Source organism: Panthera pardus, unplaced genomic scaffold (genome assembly GCF_024362965.1).
Source record: "Panthera pardus isolate Hobbes unplaced genomic scaffold, ASM2436296v1 HiC_scaffold_21, whole genome shotgun sequence".
Classification (NCBI taxonomy): Eukaryota; Metazoa; Chordata; class Mammalia; order Carnivora; family Felidae; genus Panthera; species Panthera pardus.
In genome coordinates this window covers 622,690-643,486 of record NW_026526777.1, presented here as the reverse complement: position 1 = coordinate 643,486, position 20,797 = coordinate 622,690, and the positions used below count along the sequence as shown (strand labels likewise).

The 20,797-nt window shown below is 49.2% G+C and overlaps 1 protein-coding gene and 1 non-coding gene across 30 annotated transcripts in view; both read right to left on the bottom strand.

Annotated features, from left to right (window-relative positions):
- UBAP2L (ubiquitin associated protein 2 like) overlaps positions 1–20,797 on the bottom strand; it is a 39,697-nt gene that overhangs the window by 2,468 nt on the left and 16,432 nt on the right. For 26 of the 29 annotated variants that reach the window (XM_053908682.1, XM_053908685.1, XM_053908687.1 and 23 more), the window contains 16 exons: positions 19,719–19,804; positions 17,715–17,886; positions 14,523–14,721; positions 13,655–13,932; positions 13,320–13,492; positions 11,669–11,858; positions 10,906–10,960; positions 10,116–10,290; positions 9,732–9,804; positions 8,566–8,761; positions 8,397–8,485; positions 7,375–7,428; positions 6,706–6,787; positions 5,753–5,970; positions 5,194–5,299; positions 540–607 (listed from right to left, as the gene is read on the bottom strand). In XM_053908682.1, the coding sequence (XP_053764657.1) occupies positions 540–607; positions 5,194–5,299; positions 5,753–5,970; positions 6,706–6,787; positions 7,375–7,428; positions 8,397–8,485; positions 8,566–8,761; positions 9,732–9,804; positions 10,116–10,290; positions 10,906–10,960; positions 11,669–11,858; positions 13,320–13,492; positions 13,655–13,932; positions 14,523–14,721; positions 17,715–17,886; positions 19,719–19,804 (2,214 nt within the window). Of the gene's footprint in view, positions 1–539; positions 608–3,450; positions 3,850–5,193; positions 5,300–5,752; positions 5,971–6,705; positions 6,788–7,374; positions 7,429–8,396; positions 8,486–8,565; positions 8,762–9,731; positions 9,805–10,115; positions 10,291–10,905; positions 10,961–11,668; positions 11,859–13,319; positions 13,493–13,654; positions 13,933–14,522; positions 14,722–17,714; positions 17,887–19,718; positions 19,805–20,797 lie in introns of those variants that run through there. The other 3 variants (XM_053908708.1, XM_053908709.1, XM_053908710.1) reach the window with 1 other exon arrangement.
- LOC128778932 (small nucleolar RNA SNORA58) lies at positions 6,850–6,985 on the bottom strand. The gene has a single exon (XR_008424791.1). It is a non-coding gene; the product is annotated as a small nucleolar RNA SNORA58 (small nucleolar RNA).

Genomic DNA, 20,797 nt, shown 5'->3' with positions numbered 1-20,797 from the left:
TCTGCCTCCGTCCTCTCCTACATGAAGCAGGGGTGCCGTGGACTCCCTAGCCGTGGGGCCCACACGACAGGACGGGTGTGAGGCTGCCCTGTGACTCTACAGTCGCAGACCATCTGCAGCTGCTCCCCTACTGCCACCCTGGAGCTTGGCCACGAAGCGCTCCGCCAGGACTCCTGATACTTCACGGTCGCTCCCACTGTGTCTTTACAAAGACTGGATCGCACCAGCTTCCCTTCAGTCCGTACTCGTCATCTTGGAAAGTTACAAGAAGGCTGGCGGTGGGCAAAGTCAGGACAGCTGCACAGTAAATCCCGCATCACAGCGATCGGCCACACCTCCCCTTCCTGAACACTTCTCTTGCTTGTTCTCAGAGGGCTAACTCCAAACTTCTAGAAATTGAAATCTAGAGACCACTCATTTTCTGGGATGGGCTTCCTGACATCTCTCAGGTTGTTCTTGTTCACTGAGCTTCTGTCATTGCAACGCCACCTCCTCTGCGTCCGTTATCTTTCCAGCTGTACCTCGAGCAAGGCACCTACCTGGGTCTTGGAGTACACGGAACCCGAGATATCTGGCACGCCCGTGTTACTGGAGGTGACTGACACACCTGGGGGAGGAGGAAACAGGAGTTAGCTCAGCTGGCTGCCCGGCCCCCCTCTCGGGGGGAGACGGTGTGCGCAGCCTCTAGCTAGAGCACTGCAGGGGGTCCTGCTGTGTTTCCAGCTCAGGTCAGTCCTGAGAGATGAGGGTTCATGCCCCAAGTCTGCCCTTTCCAGGTGCGTACTGAGTATGTATGTGAGGGGGCGAGTGAGGGGAGCTGCTTTTTGTGGGGCAAGGCTACAGGCAAGCCTCACCAGCATATACCTTTCAAGACGCTTTTGTGCCAAAGCCCAAAAGAAACGTATTAAATGTTTAACATCCGTTTCAAATCAACGCACCCAGACTCCACTCGGTCCTGCTCCTGAAGACAGGTAGTCTGGGATCTTCCTGTTCACAAAGAGACACTTTTGGGCTCAGGACTGCATGCTTTCGCAGCCTAAGGTAAGCACCCAAGGAGCATTCCAGTCCAACCCCAAGAGCACGGCCCGTTGTCAGTCTTGGCTCACCTGGCCCCGCGTCTCCAATTCTGGCGCTTCTAGGCCACGTACTTAGGATTTAAAGAGCCCACACAAAGGTGCATTTCCAGCTAAGTAACTGAGGCCCAAGCACGGGGAGGTGGGGAGGGTAAGGAAGGGAGTGGAGTATGTTGTCTCCTCCAGTCCAGGTGGAACACAAAATCCGACGTCCTCATGCTTTACACCCTGAGCTTCTCCCGGGGACACAGGCTCTCATCCACACTCCCGATGACTTGTGTTCCCCGGGTAAAAACCCCCTGCCACCAGGCCCACTCCAAGGAAACCAGGACAGCATATTCCTCATCTCGATTTCTAGTCCTTAAACTGAAATACACACTGTACCCTGGGGTATGGGGCAATGGATCGAGAAAAAGCCATCAGATAAAATAATCCAGCGTCTTACTAAACAAATTTTCTGCAAAGATTTGAGGAAAAGCAATTCAAAATTAACTCAGAATTTAAAACACACTTAAGATATATTCGATCTCATCGCAGGAGATAAAATGAAACTTCAGAAAAACTGCATTTCAGCCTGTGTCCCTGGATCCTTCTCCTGCTGTTCGAGGCCCTCGGATGGAAGAGCTTCTCAGAAGCACCGTGCCAAAGTGACCAAATCACAAGTCCCCCCACAACTCAAGAGCAATTCCCCCGTCCAAGTCCAGAACCCAAATCCTCCCAATGCCTAGGATGGAGGCAGCCTCCCAAGGTGGAGTCCACCTTGGACAACCACTTCAGGATCCTCCCGGTACGTGTGGTGTCTTCACCTGGAAGCCCCGCCCATAGCACAAACCCAGATCGCTCCAAGAAGGTGCCGAAGAAAAATCGCACAACTGCAGAAACAGCATGGAAAATACCACCCCTCCTCAAGCGGCAATTCCCCCCCAAAGGCCCTGAAGGAGAAGAAGGGATGATACAGGGACTAACGGGGTAGTGCCTTCCCTTTCCTTCTCAAACCCCAGGTGCCCGTGTGCCAATCACTGGTGGTGGACCTGACTTTAAGGACAGTTCATTTGCTACGGCACCGAGGAGGTTTGTGCGGAGGGCCGACAGTGAGGTGGGACGGACGGGATACAAACGTTTTTGAGGGAAACGAGAGACGATGATTGATCTTCACTGCAAAGGTTCTAACACCTTGTGGACACCCTGGGCCACCCCATGCAGGACAGGACAAATGGCTAACTGGTTTCTCGAGCTGGGTGGTAGGGAGCAATTTAGCTCCGGAGCGCCCCTGCCACACACACCTGGGCTCAGTCTTCCCAGAGGCTGGACCAGCTAAAATCCAGCTTCTAGTCCTGAGGCCGTGGTCCGGGTGTTGGGCGAAAGGACTGGAGACGCAGGACACGAGAGAACACCGCAGCAGCCCTAACAGCCCGAGTGTGAGCACTAGAGGCCCTAGATGTGACCTGTGTGGCTGCCCCACTTCCCCTGCACCTGCGACAAGAAAGCTCCTCAGACTAGAGTTCTCTGGCTTTCCAACAGTCAACGCCCCACCTATCCCCCCCCCCCCCCCCCCCGGCTCCCAAGCAGCTACGAGCACACTGACAGGAGGTGGACAGCAGGGAGGAGAAACGAGAACCAATGCCTCCCCGCGTGGCAGCCCCAGAGGGCTGGGGACAGATACAGAGGAAGTGGAGTATCCAGGTTTGCACTTAACGAAGGATGATGCTCTCGCCGGACGAGTTAACTCTGTAAACAAAGGGGCGACGGTGCGCCAGCAGCTGGATCGAGTGGGGAGAGCTCCCGTCGTCACGGAGAAGTGGAACGAAACCTCTCCCGCACATCCTTAGCTACACCCACAAGTGCAAAGCAACGAGTAGTCCACAACCCCCGAGCAGTCTCGAGGGACTGAGAACAGTGCTGCAGGCCAGCACAGTTGTCACAGCCGGAGTCATCAACTAGCTGGTCACTAAAGACCCGATCAGCTCTCAAGCAGCCATCTGGCCCGGGGCCTTGGAAGCCACTTCCCTAAACCAGCTCCAAACGCCACCTCTTTCTGCCTTTCGCCATGACATGACACTCCAAGCTGTTTTTGTCCTTTCCCTCTGCTTCCGTCAGAGGCACAGGAAAGATCTGAGTGAAAAGTGAAGCGCTGTACTAAGCATGGAGAATCAGGGATTTTCTGCAAATAGCTTTCTTTACCATTCAATCAAAGGGCTGAAAACTGACGCTGCCTCCCCCTCTCCCACTTGATAAAATCACCACGCCGAGAAGGTAACAGTTCTCCATCCTTTGGCTACACTGGGGTTTGATTGAGAAGGCCCCCCTCCACCCTTCATCCACAGCACAACATTGGCTCCTAGTGTCCAGAAAGACATGCACGGAAAGAACGCCAGAGTTAGCTAAAGAAATACCACAGTTTATTGAAGACTACAAATATTTTGTTACAAGGTGAAACTACATCCTTCCAGAAATCAAGAGCAACGGCAGGTGTGTGCATTGATGCTTCGGAGGCGCTGCACCGCTTGGACTCGGAATGGGTAAGACAGGGTCAGACACGTGGGGGAGGGGGAAACGGGGGCAGGGCAAGTTCAAAGCCCAGAAGGTATCCACCAACTCATTTCCCCAAGCCACGCAGGCCATGGCCTCAGCTCGGCAGGCTCTCCTCAGTGGTCTGGTTTCTGAAACAAGACTTCAGTGCAAATTTATACACACACACAAAACACAGCCCCCAGCCTTGGGCCAAATTAGCTCTCTGCCGTCCAGAAATGCTTGTAAGGGGGTGGATATTTTCTTCCTAAAAGGAATCAAATACATAAAAATAAATGAATTTAGAGGTTGATGAGGCACGGGATGACAAGAGCCCTCCGCGGGGTTGGGAACTGGGGGTTCTCAAAAGACTGTTACAGCGGATTTCTGAACTCTTATTTCTGAACTCCATAAGAGCCTTGGATTTCCAGAATCAGGTAATGCCATTCTCTTTTATTATCGATCACCTACCTCTTAAAATTCTTGAACCTGGTCCGGCTAAAACCTAAATCTAACGTTCTCAGAATGGGGCCGCGCCAAGTCAGAAAGCTGACAATCGTCCCCACCAAGGATTAGGGTGCACCTCGCCCGGTGAGAGGGGCAGCCACGAGGAGCAGGGCATCTCAGGATTTCTCCAGGCTGAATCCGGACTCACTCCAAGTGCTCCAACAGTTCAAAGCTCCATCTGGTTATTAGTTCCCAGACCTACTGCCCTCTGTGCTCAGCTCAGAGTTCCCCGATGATTGAAACCCTCGGGCAGCTGACCCACCTGGGACCCACACAGTGGTGAAGAACACAGACGCAGCCCCCTCCGAATCACCATGACACCACACGTGAGCTTAGGATTTTGAAGAGCCCTCAATCCCAACTCTTTCCACTGCAAAATCCTCCTCCCCACATTCATCTACAAGTCACTGAAAAAAGCCGATGGAACTGTCCTCCACGAGTGGGGTACAGGCCTCACTAGAGGAGCAGGGGACAGACCAGTTATCTTTCAGGTCAGTTCCTACGTCTCTGCCCTGCCATCAGATATGCAGACTTTGCCAAGAGACCAGCCATACAAACGAAGGACCCTCTCCCTCTGTTGAGCTCTCACACCCCACACCTTTCTCTCCATACCCTAGGGCTCCCAGCTAGGGAACGAAAAGGGGCTGTGTGAGAAAAGCAGTGCCACCGAAAGGTTTAAGCCCAACCCGCCGGGGCACACTGGCTAAGAACCCACCCAACGCTGCTGGGCGGGGATTCTCCTTGAGAACTACCGGTACCAGACGTTCTCACGCCTGTCCCCACTGACAGCACAGTAACGTCTTGGGGCCCCTTGTCCTGCGTCCCACCCGAAGTTTAGGCCAGCCAACATATTCTGACAGCCAATGCAGGCCCCGGGGCACTCCCATCGTGAGGGCTGGACACACGTTCTGACACCAAGCACGTCTGCTGGTGCCGCTCGGACACCCGTGTCGGTCAGACGTGGACAACCCTACGTACAACTCTACGTACAGATGCTAGCACGCACACCTCACCAACCCTGTTCTCTCAAGCACATCCTCCTCCCCCAAACTCCTTTAGTCACATCCTGCAGAAACCACGGACAGCTGGGGTCAGGGGTGCTTACCAGTGTTGTATCCGTGAGACCCATATCCACTTGGCTGTTGGAAAGGGGTGGCTGATGCGTTCACACTGACATTCACACCATGCTGCTTGGAAGAGGTAGGAGCCACCTGGAGAGCAACAGGGCCAGAAGGGAGGTGAGAGAGTGACAGAGAACCGTCACCAACCTGCCCCGGGAACTAGGCACTCAGACGGCTATGGTCTTGAGGCAAGCTGACCACAGTCTGCTTAGGAAAATGGGTTCCCTACGGAGCTTTAGAAAATCTACCAGTGAAGTCAAGAAACGGTAGTTTGAAGGAAGGGCAACTGCCAAGTGGCAGGAGGGAGTGAATGACAGTCTAGGGTCCAAAGCTGGACTGTATCATCTCCCCTCTTTAGAGAACTCGAAGGACAGGTAGTCTCTATCCCAGTACCTCCAATTCCAGCCCCCACCTCTCCCAGGACAGAGGGGGAATGGTTTTTCCTCATCCATTATTAAAAAACCATTTAGCCATGAAGGCAGCTAGGATAGGGTCCAGGGGCTGAGCTTCTTCACCAAAACGAAGCCAAACCCAGGTACTCACAGGGAACACAGCAGGCCCATACTGGAAGGTGCTGGGGAGGCCCGGAACCCCTGTGTAGTATGGCAGGCTGGTGTAACTGTAGCCAGGAGGCAGCGCCGGGTTCAGGAATGTCTGCTGCGTCGTGTGGTGAGTCTGCGTCTGGTTCTGTTGGGGTTGGGCCAAGGTTGTGGCCGGGGCCGGGGAGGAGGCATCCCCGCGGCCGAACTTCGTGAGGTCACCTATGACAGGAGAGAGTAAATATACCGGCTGTCTATTTCACCCCCGACCCCAGCGCACAATTACTTCTCCCGGTTTCACAGGACTCCAGAAGACGCCGATTAAAGACTGTTAAAGGTCAATTCTTTGAATGACATTTTCTCTACGGCTCCATTTGGCATTGCTGAGCACACACTCCGCACTGTGCTAGTCGAGCCTGATGTCAAATGCCTGGGCAACGATGTGGGAGACAGGCTCCCAGAGTAAAGCATGATTTCAGCCCCACCCTCCCTGCCTTCCCCTGCTTTCCCTCCACAAGGAACACTCCATGCTGCACTCAGCAGACAAGGACAGGTCAAGGAAAATGATACGTCAGAGAGGTCAGGCATAAAAACAAGGATCACAGCCTAGTGAGGCAACCAGATTGCCGCTGTGAGCAGGGAACAGGAACAGAGACAAGCAGAGGAAGGCCATTTCAACCCCTGCACTTCCCGGAAAACACTGCAGAATGGCAGAGAAGCCTGTCGGGGGGTCATCTGGAACCACAGGGAGACAACAAAGTAGGACGAGAAGGAAATGGCCATCTTCAGTAGCATCCCAAATCTACCAACCCGGGTTCATCACATCTGTTCCAGACCTTCCGCCAAAGGTCTTCATTAAAGTGAGAACTGGGTCCCTGCTCGCCATTAACCAGGTTTTTGCCACCAGTCCCAGCACACACTCCTGTCATCTGCACCCCCCCCCCCCCCCAGCCGTACCAGAGTAGGGGTTGCTGGCCAGGCTACCGTCCCTCCCAGTCAGCGGTGTGGTGGGCGTGGGAAATGGGATGCTGTAGTAATCCTAGAAGAGACAAAGGGCACACACTGGATGCCACTCATCTGCTCAGCGCAAGGTGAGAAGCAGGATGTCGGGAGCGCTACATTTATCCAGCCGGCGAGCGAGCTGGCTGGAGCTGGTAAGAACTCCCCGTGACTCTTGCACACACTGTCCCCCTCGCCCGGCCACGGGCAGAGTCAGGCGAGGTCTACGGGTGTGCCCACCGGGAAACAGGTCGGGACCATCGGAACAATAATGCTCTCGAACCATTAGGTGTCGTCCCCAACAGTCCACTGCTACCAAAAAATAGATTCTCTTTCTGTAATTCAAAGTGTCTGACGTGTCAGAAAAAGCATCCAGAGAGCTCTAGGGTATTCTGAGCTATTTTTAAAGTTAAAATTTGTTTACTTTAAAGAGATCACAACTGATGAAAAAAAAAAGCTACCTTAGTGCTGACCCACTCCCCCAGTCCCTGATCTCGAATCGGGGTTTGCGTCTGGAGGTATAGGTTGGGAAAGAGCTAATGGGGGGGACTTATCAACCGAGCACCTGAAACAACCCCCTCAAGGCTGTAAGGTCGCTCTCTCCTCCTGCCCTAAGCATACACTCACCAAGGGGAATCTCGTCTGAAGCATCTGTAAGTCATCGTAACCATATACTTGAGGCTGGAAGACACAAGCATGTAACAGTGTTCACGTAACAGTGTTCACAGGGATTGGCTACCACAGAACCAGCCAAGGTGCCAAGGGACAAAGTCAGTCAACAGAACATCCATCCTCGTTCTTAGGAGGAACAGAACATAGGTTACTTCCGGCAGTTCCCTTTAAGAAGAAAGAAGTGAAGTACAGACTGGGTGATTTATGAAAGGTCTCGAAACTTGCCATGAGCCACATACCACCGATCCAACCCAGAGGCAGCTGTGGGGCAACAGGAGCCAGGTACGAACGGCCATCAAACACACAGCTTAAGACTCATCTCTTTCAGAAAGGATTCACATCTTACTTGTTTTCTCTAACGTATGGGGACTAAGACGTTATGCTGATTGTTAAAAAATGTGCAAACCATTATTGAACGTTTCCTGTGTACGATGCTCGCTTAGACACTTTCTGAGAGGCAAGAACGGGTGTCTTTTTAAACATTTCAAATAAATAGCCTTTACCTTCATTGGCACCAAATCTATGAATCTGACAGAAGATACACCAGGACACAAAGCTACCACTTGTCAAACCACCTACTCTCCAGCAGTCTCAGATCAGGTCAGGGAGCTCTGTTCTTCCCAGGTCACAGCCAGCTGAGAACCTCACAGACAGGGACTCAATCCTACCCAAGAAAATAATTCTCTGAGAAACTGAGAGGGATTCCAGGCGGGCACTCTGGCCTTTAGCTTCTGAAGCCTAGAATTTGTTTCACACAGAGAAAATATACAATAGGTGGAGTGGCCTCCGTTTAGTCCTTCCCCTCTAGAAATGACGATTTTTGCCCCAAACTACGAAGATCAAAAACTGGTTTGCTTACATGCGACAACCACTCGTTTATTCTCTATTTTAATTACAGTCTTCCACCCGAAGCCGGAGCTGTAAAGAGTAGCCACACCGTCTTCATCTTTTGCAGAAGCTGCTTCAGCCTCACTTACCGGGTAGGCGTGTAACAGCCCCGGAGCCATGATGTACGGATTAGGCAACAACGGCGGGACCCCAGGAGGGAGGTTGGGAGGAGCTTTTCCTAAAAGAGAGATCCCATTTTTACCCAGTCACACGATCACTCCTCTCCTCCATCCCAGAGGAATGCCGTCCACCTTCTACCTGAAGTCGTAGCGACCGAGCTCCGAGTCGAGGCTGTGACGGTGGAGTTGCTGCTGAGGCTGAGGCCTAAGCTGCTGCCGCCGTGGAGACTGGAGGAGACACTGACCACTGGGGGAGGCGCAGAGACCGTGCTGGACGTGGTGGAGAAAGTGCTGGAGGAAGAATGGAGGTTCGCCTCACTGTCCACGCTTGTGTGCTTCAAAAAGGGGGAGCAGTGGATGAGAAGAGGAAACAGCGATCAGCAAGACAGGTCAGGAGAGGCACAGCCCCTTCTGCAGGCGAGAGCACATCAGCCTCCCAATTAAAACGGCCGAGGCAGAGACCTGGGTGTCCTCCACCAAAGGAGTTAGAAGAAATCGCGAAGTTTGCTCCGGCTGCCTGTTCCCCAAGACGCAGCGTCAGGCAGGGATCTAGTTAACAACACCGGCTGCACGCCCTCCCGTCAGGGCACATGCGGACAAACACGCCAGGAACCAATGCTGGCTGGCCAGCGAACAGTTCGGGTCAGGGAAATACAGCCTAGCCTTCTCTCCCACGTTCTCCTTCAGTAGTTCGCCAAGTTCTAATGAACTTAAACCAGAAACAGCATACCTGAGGAAAAAGAGTCTTCCAGGGGAGCCTTAGCACTCGTCTGCCCCCCGGTTTCTGGCAGACTAGACACCTTTGCCCCAAATGGGTCTTCCTCGCCGTCTCAGCTTAACCCCACAAACGCTCGTCCTAAATCACCACAGTGAACTTAATTCTCGGATCGAAAGCTTTCCTCTGGCCTTAACTTTCAGAGGACACCCGGACCCTGATTATCTTCAGCAGCCCTGTCCAACACACCCCCCACCACGGAGTGAGAACGGCTGCACAGAGGCTCTCACAGGCTCCATCAGAGCTATGAAGCCCCGCACACCTCAGTGTTAAGAAGGAATAAAAAAAGGCAAAGCTTCAGGAGTCACGTCCAGGGCTTTGAGAATTGGCCCACAGCTCAGCAGTATCTCTAGGTTCTCCTGCCTCTCCTGCCTTCCGACATCCTTTTAGTCCATTCCTGCAACCTCAGATCAACGATCACTCCGCCACCGCACGAAGGGATTTCCAAGAATCTCTTCTCGGGAGTCTCGCCGCTAGACTCCTCTAAGTGTAAGAACACCACCCTTCCTCTTCAGCCGCATCACACTTACCAAAAGAGTGGATGTAGAAGTGCGCCCAGAAGACGTGGATGACGAGAGGGTGTTCTGCTGCGTCGATAACGTGCTGCAAAGAAGAGGCAGCCGTCAGTCACGGTGCTGTGGTGACCGACCTGGAGCTTCCATCAAGAACACTGACGAGGACGTGCGGCGGTATATGGGACCAGGAAGACCGGGGGGAGCTCCGCGGCCGGCCAGGGTGGGGAGCAGACACAGCGAGCGGGGCTGCTGAGGAGAGAGAACAGGCCTCTCTCTCCTACCCCACAACTTGCAGGTCGTGCCCGCTAACACGGCCCCTGGCAGGCAGCAGGGACAGGGCGGAAGCAGAGAACTCTACCTCTCCTCCCAACCCCAACATCCACCTGTGACCCAAATCACCTGCTGTGTTGTGTGGTGGGAGCGTTTGCACTCTCCTCACCGTGGCTCAAGCCACCCAGGGGGGATGAGTGTTGACTGGCCGCTGTCAGCAAGGAGGCTGCGGACACCGTCTCGCTGAGAGGGGAGATGCCGGAAGTGGAAGGTGAGTCAGACTTCACTGCAGAGCCTGTAGCACCTGGAAATAAAGAATAATTATCTATCCCATCAGCGGAAAGGGAGTGTCTCTGACAAGCGAATGGACGACTCCAGTCTCAGCCATCCCCGAGACAAGAGAGGAAGTTATTTAATAAGGGACTACTGTGATTACATAGACTCTCTTATTATTTTAAATTTCTTGTACATTTATTTATTTTTGAGAGAGAGAGAGATGGACAAAGACAAAGCGTGAGTGTGGGAGGGGCACAGAGAGAGGGAGACACAGAATCCGAAGCAGGCTCCAGGCTCCGAGCTGTTAGCACAGACCCTGACACGAGGCTTGAACCAATGAATCGTGAGATCATGACCTGAGCCGAAGTCGGGACGCTTGACCGACTGAACCACCCAGGTGCCCCTAGACTCTCTTATTTCCAACATGTCAGAGCACTGATCTCACTTATCCAGTGAAGGGAACCGAGGGTACTATCACTCTTCTAGTCAGAGAGCCCTGAGACAGGTCTGAGAGAAAACAGCAGGGCAGGACCACACGAAGACTGTGACCAGAGAAGCCAGGGTGCTTCCCACTATGATCGAAGAAACGCAAACATATGAAAAAGAGAGGAAAACCACTACAACATAGAGGAAAAAGCCTCACCTTCAACAGATTGCGTGGTCTGTAACTGTGTGGCCTGCACAGAGCTGAAGCCATTCTGGAACAAAAAACAGAAGAGTAAAAAACAAACTCAAGTGAAAAGTCGAGTTAGCACAGACTCCGCTTAACTTCAACCAACAAATCTTTCAGAGACATTCTGTAAGCTAACCAAAGGATTAACATAATGCAGACGATCTAAACAAGACGAATTTAAAATGGCAACAAGATAGACCAACCCCGTGTGACCCAAAGCAACAGAAGGCAGTGCCCCCAAACTGCTCAAGAGATCCCAAACCCAGAAGAGACACAGGAGAGGCCTGGGGGTCCCTGGGGGAGGTTGGGGAAGGAGGACCGTTCAGCCAAAGCACCCACTGTTCTGGCTGCACGGGACTGTCAGTCCGCTCCACAGCACCTCTGGCATATGCTGTCCCCTCCCCGGGCCGAGACACGGCAAGGTGTCTATCGATACAGACCCAGAAGTCCAGCACTCAGATCTTCGCGAGAGAGAAAACGAGTACTTGACCTTGATCCTACGACAAAGAACGAATCTCTAGTGCTGGCTTTAGTTTTCTGACTATGAATCTCCAGGCTTGCTGCAAAGAACTTTTTTATTTCTCCAACCACAGAAATGTGTTTTTTTCAGCTTCTCAGTCAGTACTTCTGTGGCATCCCAGCACCATTTGTCAAGAAGGGAAACACTAACACTGGAGACACTTTGCCCAATATTGTCTTAAACAGCACCCAGGGACTCTCAAAGCCACACTACCTTTGCCTGAGTCAGGTCCTTTTGGGGTGATGAGGAGATGGAGCTGGGGTACCGTCGAGTCTGTGTGGACCTCTGTTCATACAGAGGGCCCTGAGCATTATTTGGGGAGGTATAGGTTGTCGACTGAATTGGACCGCTCTGATAACCGGACTCCTGACTCTGGTTAGATGAAATTGTAGATGAAGATTCACTGTGGGGAGCGCAGAAGGAAAATCTCAGAAAACCAAAACAGAACAGATCCACGGATACTAAGGACATGCTGGAGACCTACTAGAGTAAGTTGATTATAATCAAAAGGAAAATTCCCAGCAGCAAATAAAAGACAATTTTCTCTTGACAGCAATAGGAATTTCCACATCCTACAGAGTCAGGGGTCTGAACTCAAACTGCTCGCCTACATTCTGTTTTAAGAGAAAGAGGCAAAAGCAGAAAGGATAGACTTTTTTGATCCTTCTGATATATCCTAACATGAACCCTACGCACAGGGAAAGTCATCTGTTTCTCACATTCATTTTAAGGAATTCTGGGCTCCTGGCTCTGTCAGAAACCCTATTAAATATAAGGTACTGGGTAGAAACTCTTGAGAAAAACTATGAAAATATTCACATGACTTAACGGCAATTATAATCCAACAGATTAGGCAAGGACCTGATGCTTATATTTTTAAATTCAAGGGACTGAGGAAAATAGCCTAGTCCCTTAAACTCTGCCAGAACTTTTTCTTTAAATATTTATTTATTTTAAAAGAGAGAGAGCACACGTGCACACAAGGAAGGGGCGGTGGGCAGAAAGAGAGGGAGAGAGAGAATCCCAAGCAGGCTGCGCGCTGTCAGCTGACGAGGGGCTTGACTTCACCAATCGTGAGAACATGACCTGAGCTGAAATCAAGAGTCGGATGCTCAACTGACCAAGCTGCCCAGGTGCCCCATCCTCCAGGGTTTTCTATTGCTTATGTTGGCCCTTTGTGACACTTACCAGAGAAGGTAGGAAAGTCTCTTTTTTACTTGTGTCATCTATTGATGCTACCTCTTTCTTAGGAGGCCAGAGTCCTACCCTTCATATGCATAAGGCCCACACCAAAGGACCAAAGATGTCAAAAGCATTTTTAGCCAGATGCCAAGGTCCTCCTGTTAGAGGTGCTATACGCACCTCTTAAGAACTGGGCGTGGGGACGCCTGGGAGGCTCAGCCAGTTGTGCGTCCGACTCTTGATTTTGGCTCAGGTCATGATTTCATGGTTCAAGAGTTCCAGCGTGGAGCCTGCTTGGAATTTTTCTCTTTCCCTGCCCTGCCCCCCCAGCCCCCCTCCCCCCCCCCCAAGGAACAGCACACGGACATGTGCTCTCTCTCTCTCAAATAAAAACTTAAAAACAAAAACAAAGTGGTGGATGTTTCTGTTAAAAAACCAAAAAAACAAAAAACAAGAACTAGGCGTGGACACTCCAGAAGTATGCAAGAGGTATATTTCCATCTGTTTAGTGTTACAGATAATCTTAGTAACAGTATTTTGAGATGCTTAACAAAATGCTACAATCGGCTACTTTTCCTTCAATCAGAGGCTTGGGCCTCTTTGGAGTTCTAGGAATCGGCAAGAGACAGAAAAAGTGGTAAAAGCCTGACAAAAAAAGTCTTGGTTGAGGTTTCCCCTCTACCTGGCTGTGCTGGTATAGAGGCTACTTGGAGCCTGGCTTGAAGAGGCGCTCGTGGTGGGGGTGGACTCGTAATCAGAAAGGACAGGCTCTGACCCAAACTGCAATGCCCCAAACTGCAGGTTTAGCCCTGAGATATCTGCTGAGCCAGGCATCTCCACAGCCAGAGCAGGAATCTGTAACGAGAAGGTAATGGTTTTATTACAATCTTACTGTAAGACTGATAAAAAAAAAAAAAAAACCTGTCTCAAATTTGCAAACTATCCCCTCACAATCTTGATTCCCAAATCCCGCATCACCTTTGCCCTAAAATGACACCCATCACAAAGTTCAAGTACCTTAGAAGTCAAGGAGGCCTTTTTCTTCTGCTGTTTCAATTTCTGCTGAGCCGGCTGAGGGCTGGAGGACTGGTTATCTGAAGACCCGGGAGACATCTGTGGGGCCGAGGTGGATTTGCTCGGCAGAGGAGAAGAGGGCGGTGGAGGTGCAGCAGTGGAGGTGGCCACCGTGGGCGGCTTCTCCTGAAGGAACACCTCCATCATGGCTGAAGACGGGGTGAAAGCCTGGCGTTTGCTGAAGGGGCTGTGTACTGTGGAATCGTCTGGGTTCTTCAAATCTGCACGGAGAGTCCCGGTACATATGGGGTCAGGGATGCTGATGATCGTCAGTGAAACGCTATTATCCTCTCTCGAGCCGTAAACAAGGCCCTCAAGAATCAGTACGTCACATAAACGAGTCCTCATCTAGGACTCACTCTCATTTCCAAAAGTGACAATCACACATCCTATCTGTTCTAAGTACAGCCTAATCAAATCAGCACTATTAGCCTGCTTGTGTAAGACAGGAACCTACAAGCTGTCCGTGTTTAGAGCGAAAGGTCCTACATAATGCCAAGCCCACAAACCTCCTAAGGCAACGTTTTTTCAAACACTGAAGACCAATCTCGGGAGAGTCCAAACACTCCGTGGTCAACAGAAGACTGCAACTACGATGCAGATGTCTAAATTCGGTTAAAGAGACACCGAGCCTCCAACTTTTTACTACTTCCTAGCTTTCTGAACTCAGCCTGTGTGACTAGAGGGTATCAGTCATGGGAAACTAGCCAGGTGGCTGTCCTTCTCCTGACTTCAAGAAACATTCTCCACCCCCGACTCCTGCAAGCTCCTGGTGGTAATGTTCCAACACGTCACTTTCCACCCTTCTCACCGTACTGCACCAGCGATGGGGACTGTGAGGCGGAGCCCATGTCCCAAGAGGAGGTGGCGGTGGTTCCAGGCTGAGAATGCTGTGCCGCCAGCTGGGCCAGGGCCTGAGCAGTCTTGAACTGCTCCAAGAACTGAGAGCCCGTGGTGCTGCCACCTTTGGCTTCGCCGACATCGCCAAACCCTTTCCCCAACATGCTCACCTGCAGACCGACACAGAGAGGGATGAGAGAGACCTACGGCAAGCAGATGTGTTCACCGCTTGGAAACACTTGGAAAGTCACTCAGACACAGGGGGAGCCAGGAGAGACCCGACAAGTAAAGAATATCACCAGACTGAGTACACAGTCTAGTCCATTAGAGCACAGTCTCTGGAGTCAGACTGCCTAGGTCCAAATCCTGGCTATGTAAGTGTGGAAAAACCTATTTGTGATTTCTCTGTACTTCATTTTCCTCACCTGAAAGCAAATGAAAATAGTATCGCATAAAGCTGTAGGGGGATGAAATAATGTATTAAAGCATTTAATATGTGTATGGTACATAATAAGCACCATTAAAATTTACACCATTACTTCCTCCCTCCTCAGGTATAAAGATCTAATGACTGGTGGAATTTTTCTCCTTTAAAAATTTTTTTTATTTTTTTGTGTTTTTTTCAAATGCTTATTTATTTTGAGAGAGCAGCAGGGGAAAGGGAGAGGGAGAGAATCCCAAGCAGGCTCCACACTCAGCACGGAGCCCAGTGTAAGGCTCGATCTCACAACATGACCTGAGCCCAAATCAAAAGTCGGACACAACCAATTGAGCTACCCAGGCACCCCGGAATGTTTTTCCTTTTAAAGGTTTACATCAGGCATCTAGGTGGCTCAGTTGTTAAGCATCTGACCTCAGCTCAGGTCATGATCTCACGGTTCATGAGTTCGAGCCCTATGTCGGGTGAGCAAGAGCCCCACTTCGGGCAAACACAAACCCTACTTCGGGTGAGCCCTGCTTCTCTCTTTCTCCCTCTGCCCCTCACTCACTTGCACACGCACACTCTCAAAAATAAGTAAATAAATAAAAAGGCTTACGTCAACCAGTATTTGATTATTTTTTTAAACTGTTTTTTAATGTTTGTTTATTTTTGAGAGAGAGACAGAGTGTGAATGGGGTAGGGGCAGAGAGAGAGGGAGACATAGAATCCAAACCAGGCTCCAGGGTCCGAGCTGTCAGCACAGAGCCCAACGTGGGGGGCTCAAACCCACGAACTGTGAGGTCATGACCTAAGCTGAAGTCGGACACTTAACTGCCCAGGCGCTCCAAGCAGTACTTGATTACTAAATTAATATGAAGGCTAATACGAAATTTCAGTTCAGCCATTAAGGCTCATTTTGCCCCTTCCACTAAACAGCTCAAAAGTAACAAGGAGAGCTAACTGGAGCCTCACTTCAAGACAAAGAAAAGAAAGCTAAGGGCCTGTCAACATCTCTGCACCACACAATCAAATAATGAGTCCGTATGATTCATTTTCTCTGTGTGTATCCAAGTTCTATAGGACAATCACGAATAAGAAAACAAAATTTACTCTTATGCTTTTGGGGGATTTCCCCTACTCCCTACTGCTAGGTAAGACCGCCAGCCTAGTCCAGCAGATGAACCACATGGCCTTGACTACTCCAAAACATCTTCAGGGAGATTCGATCTAGTTTCCCTTAGGTTCTTATTCAACCATATCCTTCCTCATCACCATCAATGAGCAGCGCTCTCTTAAACGAAACCAATCAGTCCAACTCAAGGGAAGACATTTTTCCCACTTCAGTCTATGTCACAAAATTATACGAACAAAAACACAAACACCCGAAGTTGAGTTAAAAGTATAGGACTATGGCAGGGAGATGATCCCACATGGTAACGATCATCAGATATTCTACAAGTGCAAAGCTTTAAAGATACAGCAATTATGTAATGTCCGTGTATAGGGAGCTCCTATGTTATTTATATTAAAATTTTGTTTTACATCTATTACATTTTAGGGAAAATTGGTTCTCTAATGTTTCTTTCTTTCTTTTTTTTTTTTTAAGAGAGAAAAAACACAAGCAGGGGAGAGGAGCAGAGGGAGAAAGAATCTTAAGCAGGCTCCATGCTCAGCACAGAGCCTGACATGAGGCTTGATCCCACGACACTGCAATCAGGACCTGAGCCAAAACCAAGAGTTGGGACGCTCAACTGAGCGAGCCACCTAGGCGCCCAAGCATCTGACTCTTGATAGCAGCTCAGGTTGTGATCTCAAAGTCATGGGATCGAGCCCAACACTGAGCTCTGCGATGACAGTGTGGAGCCTGCTTGGAGTCTCCCTCTCTCTCTGCTCCTCCCTGCACACTCATGTGCACTTTCTCTCAAAATAAACAAACATTAAAAAATAATAAAAATGAAGTAATCGTTATAATCCTACTACTGGAAAAATAAAATTATATGCAAAAAGAAAAAAAGAGAAAGTTTTTCTTATGATTTGTTAAAAAAAACACTGGTCCTTGCATCACTGTTTACCCTTAAATGATTCCTCTGCTATAGTTAACGACCTCGAATTTCTTAACTGAGTCAACAATTCCCATGCCTGAAGTACTCTAGGTGTTAATAACCAGTACCACTGCTGCTCCCACATTTGTGTGGCCTGATCCACAATCTTATTTCATGTTCCCACAGCCCTGTATGGCAGGCAGAGCAAGTGCTCTCATCCCCACCTACAGAGAAGGGGAGGGGCAGCTAGTAAGCAGAAACATTCAGGAAAACCCCAAGTTTTTGGAAGCCGAGTCCAGAAACATCTGGTTTAAACAGATTTATATGGCAATTCTGCTATCGAGAAATAGGGAAGTGCTACAACTTCCCATCAAAGTTTAACTAGAATTGAAAAAGGATTAAAATTTGATGTCATTTTTTTCCTCTTCAACAGCAATGTTATTAATTAACACTTGGCACAGTGAGTGTCTGGTAAGTGATACGGACTCACTTTTAGAGGAAGATTCAGTGTGTCCAAAACTAAGTCCTCCTACTGCACAGCACCCTACTACCCAACTCTGTGTCCCTACCACCAAGGCTACTTAGTGGGGGCTACTTAAGGCTACTTAAAGGGGATGTTTTACCCCACCCCAAACCTGTCACCGGAAGGCAGTACTCCACGTACGTGCTGGAGTTAAAGGGCACTGGGTCTCCTACTTACCATACTGTGATGAGAGAATGAGTTTCCTGAAGCAGGCTGTGTTATGGCGCTCTGCTTTGAATTACTGAACACCAGAGGCTGCGCAAGAGAAGGAGCCTGAGATGGATCCAGATTAGAGGAATCATTCTCCATTGAAGATGGTGTCTTCCCCAACAGAACAGCAAGGTCGATTCTAGTGGAGAGACAGAACATACTCATGAATAATGACAGAACATTCTAGCATTCCCAACTCCCAGAGTATGGTCAGATCAAAATAAAGTCACTCATCAAAAACACAGAGACCAGAAATGCTTAATTGACCAAAATAAATGATGTGTAAGAACCACTACAGGATCTAGCTGTGTTCTAATGGCACTGTCAACCATAATAACGTTAAATATTTCAATTTAGTTAAATTAATTTCATGGAATAGCAAATGTTAGTTTTAATGCAACAGCTTCACATTTGGGCCAAAATTTACAAAATTTTTAACGAATATTTTAATAACGAATACCTGCCATTACCAATACCTAATACACAAAAACTTGCCAGAGCACCGGCACCTTCAAATATCTTTGGAATTGACCTCCCAACTTCCATAGAACTTCCCAAGTCACCTGTGGTCTAAGGAGCACACGTATAGTTCCGCTTTGCCTCTAGTTCTCAGCACAGGGCTCCTAAAACCCTTAAAATTTCCTAAGTGTCTCTTGCTATTCGTAATGAGCCTCTTTCAACCAAAGTCCATGCTAACGAGGTTACTCAGGGTGGGAGCCCCACCCCCCCAGAGCCGCAGGAAGTGGGCTGCCACCAGGAATACCAGCAATGGGATTAGAGGGTTAGAACTCTCAGCCCAGCACTCTCTCTTTACCCACTTCTAGAATCAGAACGAGCTTGGAGACTGCCTTCGACAGCCAATGGCTTAGTCAGTCAAGCCCATCTAAGTAATGCAACTTTGATTAACACTCTAGAACAGGGAGATTCAGTGAGCTTCTGGGTTAGTGGATGCACTGAATGTTGATGAGTGTACTGGGAAGGCACCCCACCCCCTGCCCTGCGTGTGCATCTCTTCCAACTGGCCACTGTACCTGAGTACTGGTTATAACAAACCGGTTATGGCAAGTAACTCTTCCCTGAGTTCCGAGTCATTCTAGCAGATTTCTGAACCTAAGCAGAGGATGAGGGGTGGGGTAGGCTTTGAGAATCCCCAAATCTGCAGTCAGCCAGGCAGAAGGGTGTGGGCAGCCTGGGCACTCATCTGCAGTGGACCTCGCACCTCGGAAGCAAGGGCAGTCTTCTGGGATGGAGGCATCAGTCAGGGTCTGTGCTAACTCTGGCAAGTGGCAGAACTGAACTGAATTACTAAACACCTTGTTGGTGTTCAGAGAATTGAAGGACTGATGTCAGTAAAATGAGATACTGGCGTCAGAAAAACAACACACATCGCCTCTGATGCCCCTAATGTCCTATTCCTAGCACGCTTCAGGCTTCTGAGTTAACGGCTATCATACCCAGGTCTAGAAATAATCCAAGAGGCTTTCTGGGCATAAAAATATTCCTAGTAAGTGCACCTCCCTCTACTAACCCCAATAACTAAGGTTCAAGTTCTAAAAAATTCATTAGCCAGATCCTAGGGGAAAAATGACCATTTTACTCAGTAGGCTTAGCAGACAAAGATTATTATAAAGCAAGAGAAGCAGCTACTGAACAGTTCTGCAAACTGAAATAAATGAAAACATTTCCATGTTTAACTTTACCTTACTACCGGACAAGCTCAATCGTGCTACGTTTTAATTCAGGTTGACCTATGTAATTAAAGGGGCTATTCTGGAAAGAATCATCTTTAAAATTGTAAAAAATGGACTCCCATTCAGTAGACCAACTCTTAGAACCCGATCAGCCTCACATGCTTGCTTCCCGTTACTGCCAGCACCATGGGAGCTCGAGAAGGCCCACTGCTGCTCTTCTTACAGCCCCTTCTCACCAGCCCCATTTGGGAAAGGACACTGAACTTTACCACACACTTGCCTCTGACCAGCAGTGATTGTCACATTCTCCGCAGGCAGAGGCACTGAAGACACATTAGAGGCAGTGAAGATCTTGGTCTCAGAAAGCTGGAAAACAGAAGGATTAGTCACTTCTGGTGTTAAGTGGACTACGGTCAGAAACCTGGCTCAGGCAAGGGGAACTTAACACCAAGGCAAAGGGAAAACACTCAGAAAAGAAAGCCGCCCAGCCAGAGGAACCTACGTGGACTGACCTCCATTACCCTTCTAGATATGACTTTATCAAAAGAGTGTAAAATCAAGAAACCCTATGAAATACAATGGGAGTCACATGATATGCACGCTGAACTTACAGAAAGCTGAATACACATGCTACAAAAAAGAGAGAAAACCTTTTATACTTTCCCATTAGAGTTCCCAACTCACACCCTTACCCAAACCAAACTTTATCTTCCACTGCTCCTCTCAAAGAAAGAAAGGTTACAGCCAAGACAAAGACAAAATGAAAGAAATTAATTCCTGGTTTTTGAGCAGTAAGGACCCAAGTGCTGGTGAATTAGGGTCTCTGTAGGGATGATTTCAACTATATGCAATTTTTGCCTTAATAGCGACTTTATTACACCTACCCTTTGCATTCTAAGACCCTAAAATTAGGTAAACAATTGTAGGGAATAACTCATTCCACCATTCAAAACTTGCTTTGGTTTTGTTTTCACTTTTTGACTAAAATCTCTTCTCCAAAAACAGGGAATCCACTTCCCCAAATATATCATTCTCTGAAAGTTGCTTAAACAGACCAAACCAAATCCTAGAAAGTATTCACGAGGCAGTCTAGCTCAGTTACAACAGAAAAGAAATCATCCTCTAATGCTGATGCATCTGAAATTTCAAACACTCAGGTCTGGCAAACCCAAAGTTTGGTCACCATGTCACCATAAAAGCTGCCTTGCCTAAATGTATACGAGTATAGAAAGCAGACTGAAAAAATGTTAAAACAGGATTTAATCCATGATCACTGAAAACTACAATTCACAACAAAATCCTGACTGTGACCAAGAACGAGCAGAATTCTTTTACTCAAGTGCTACTCCAGTAAGCTCA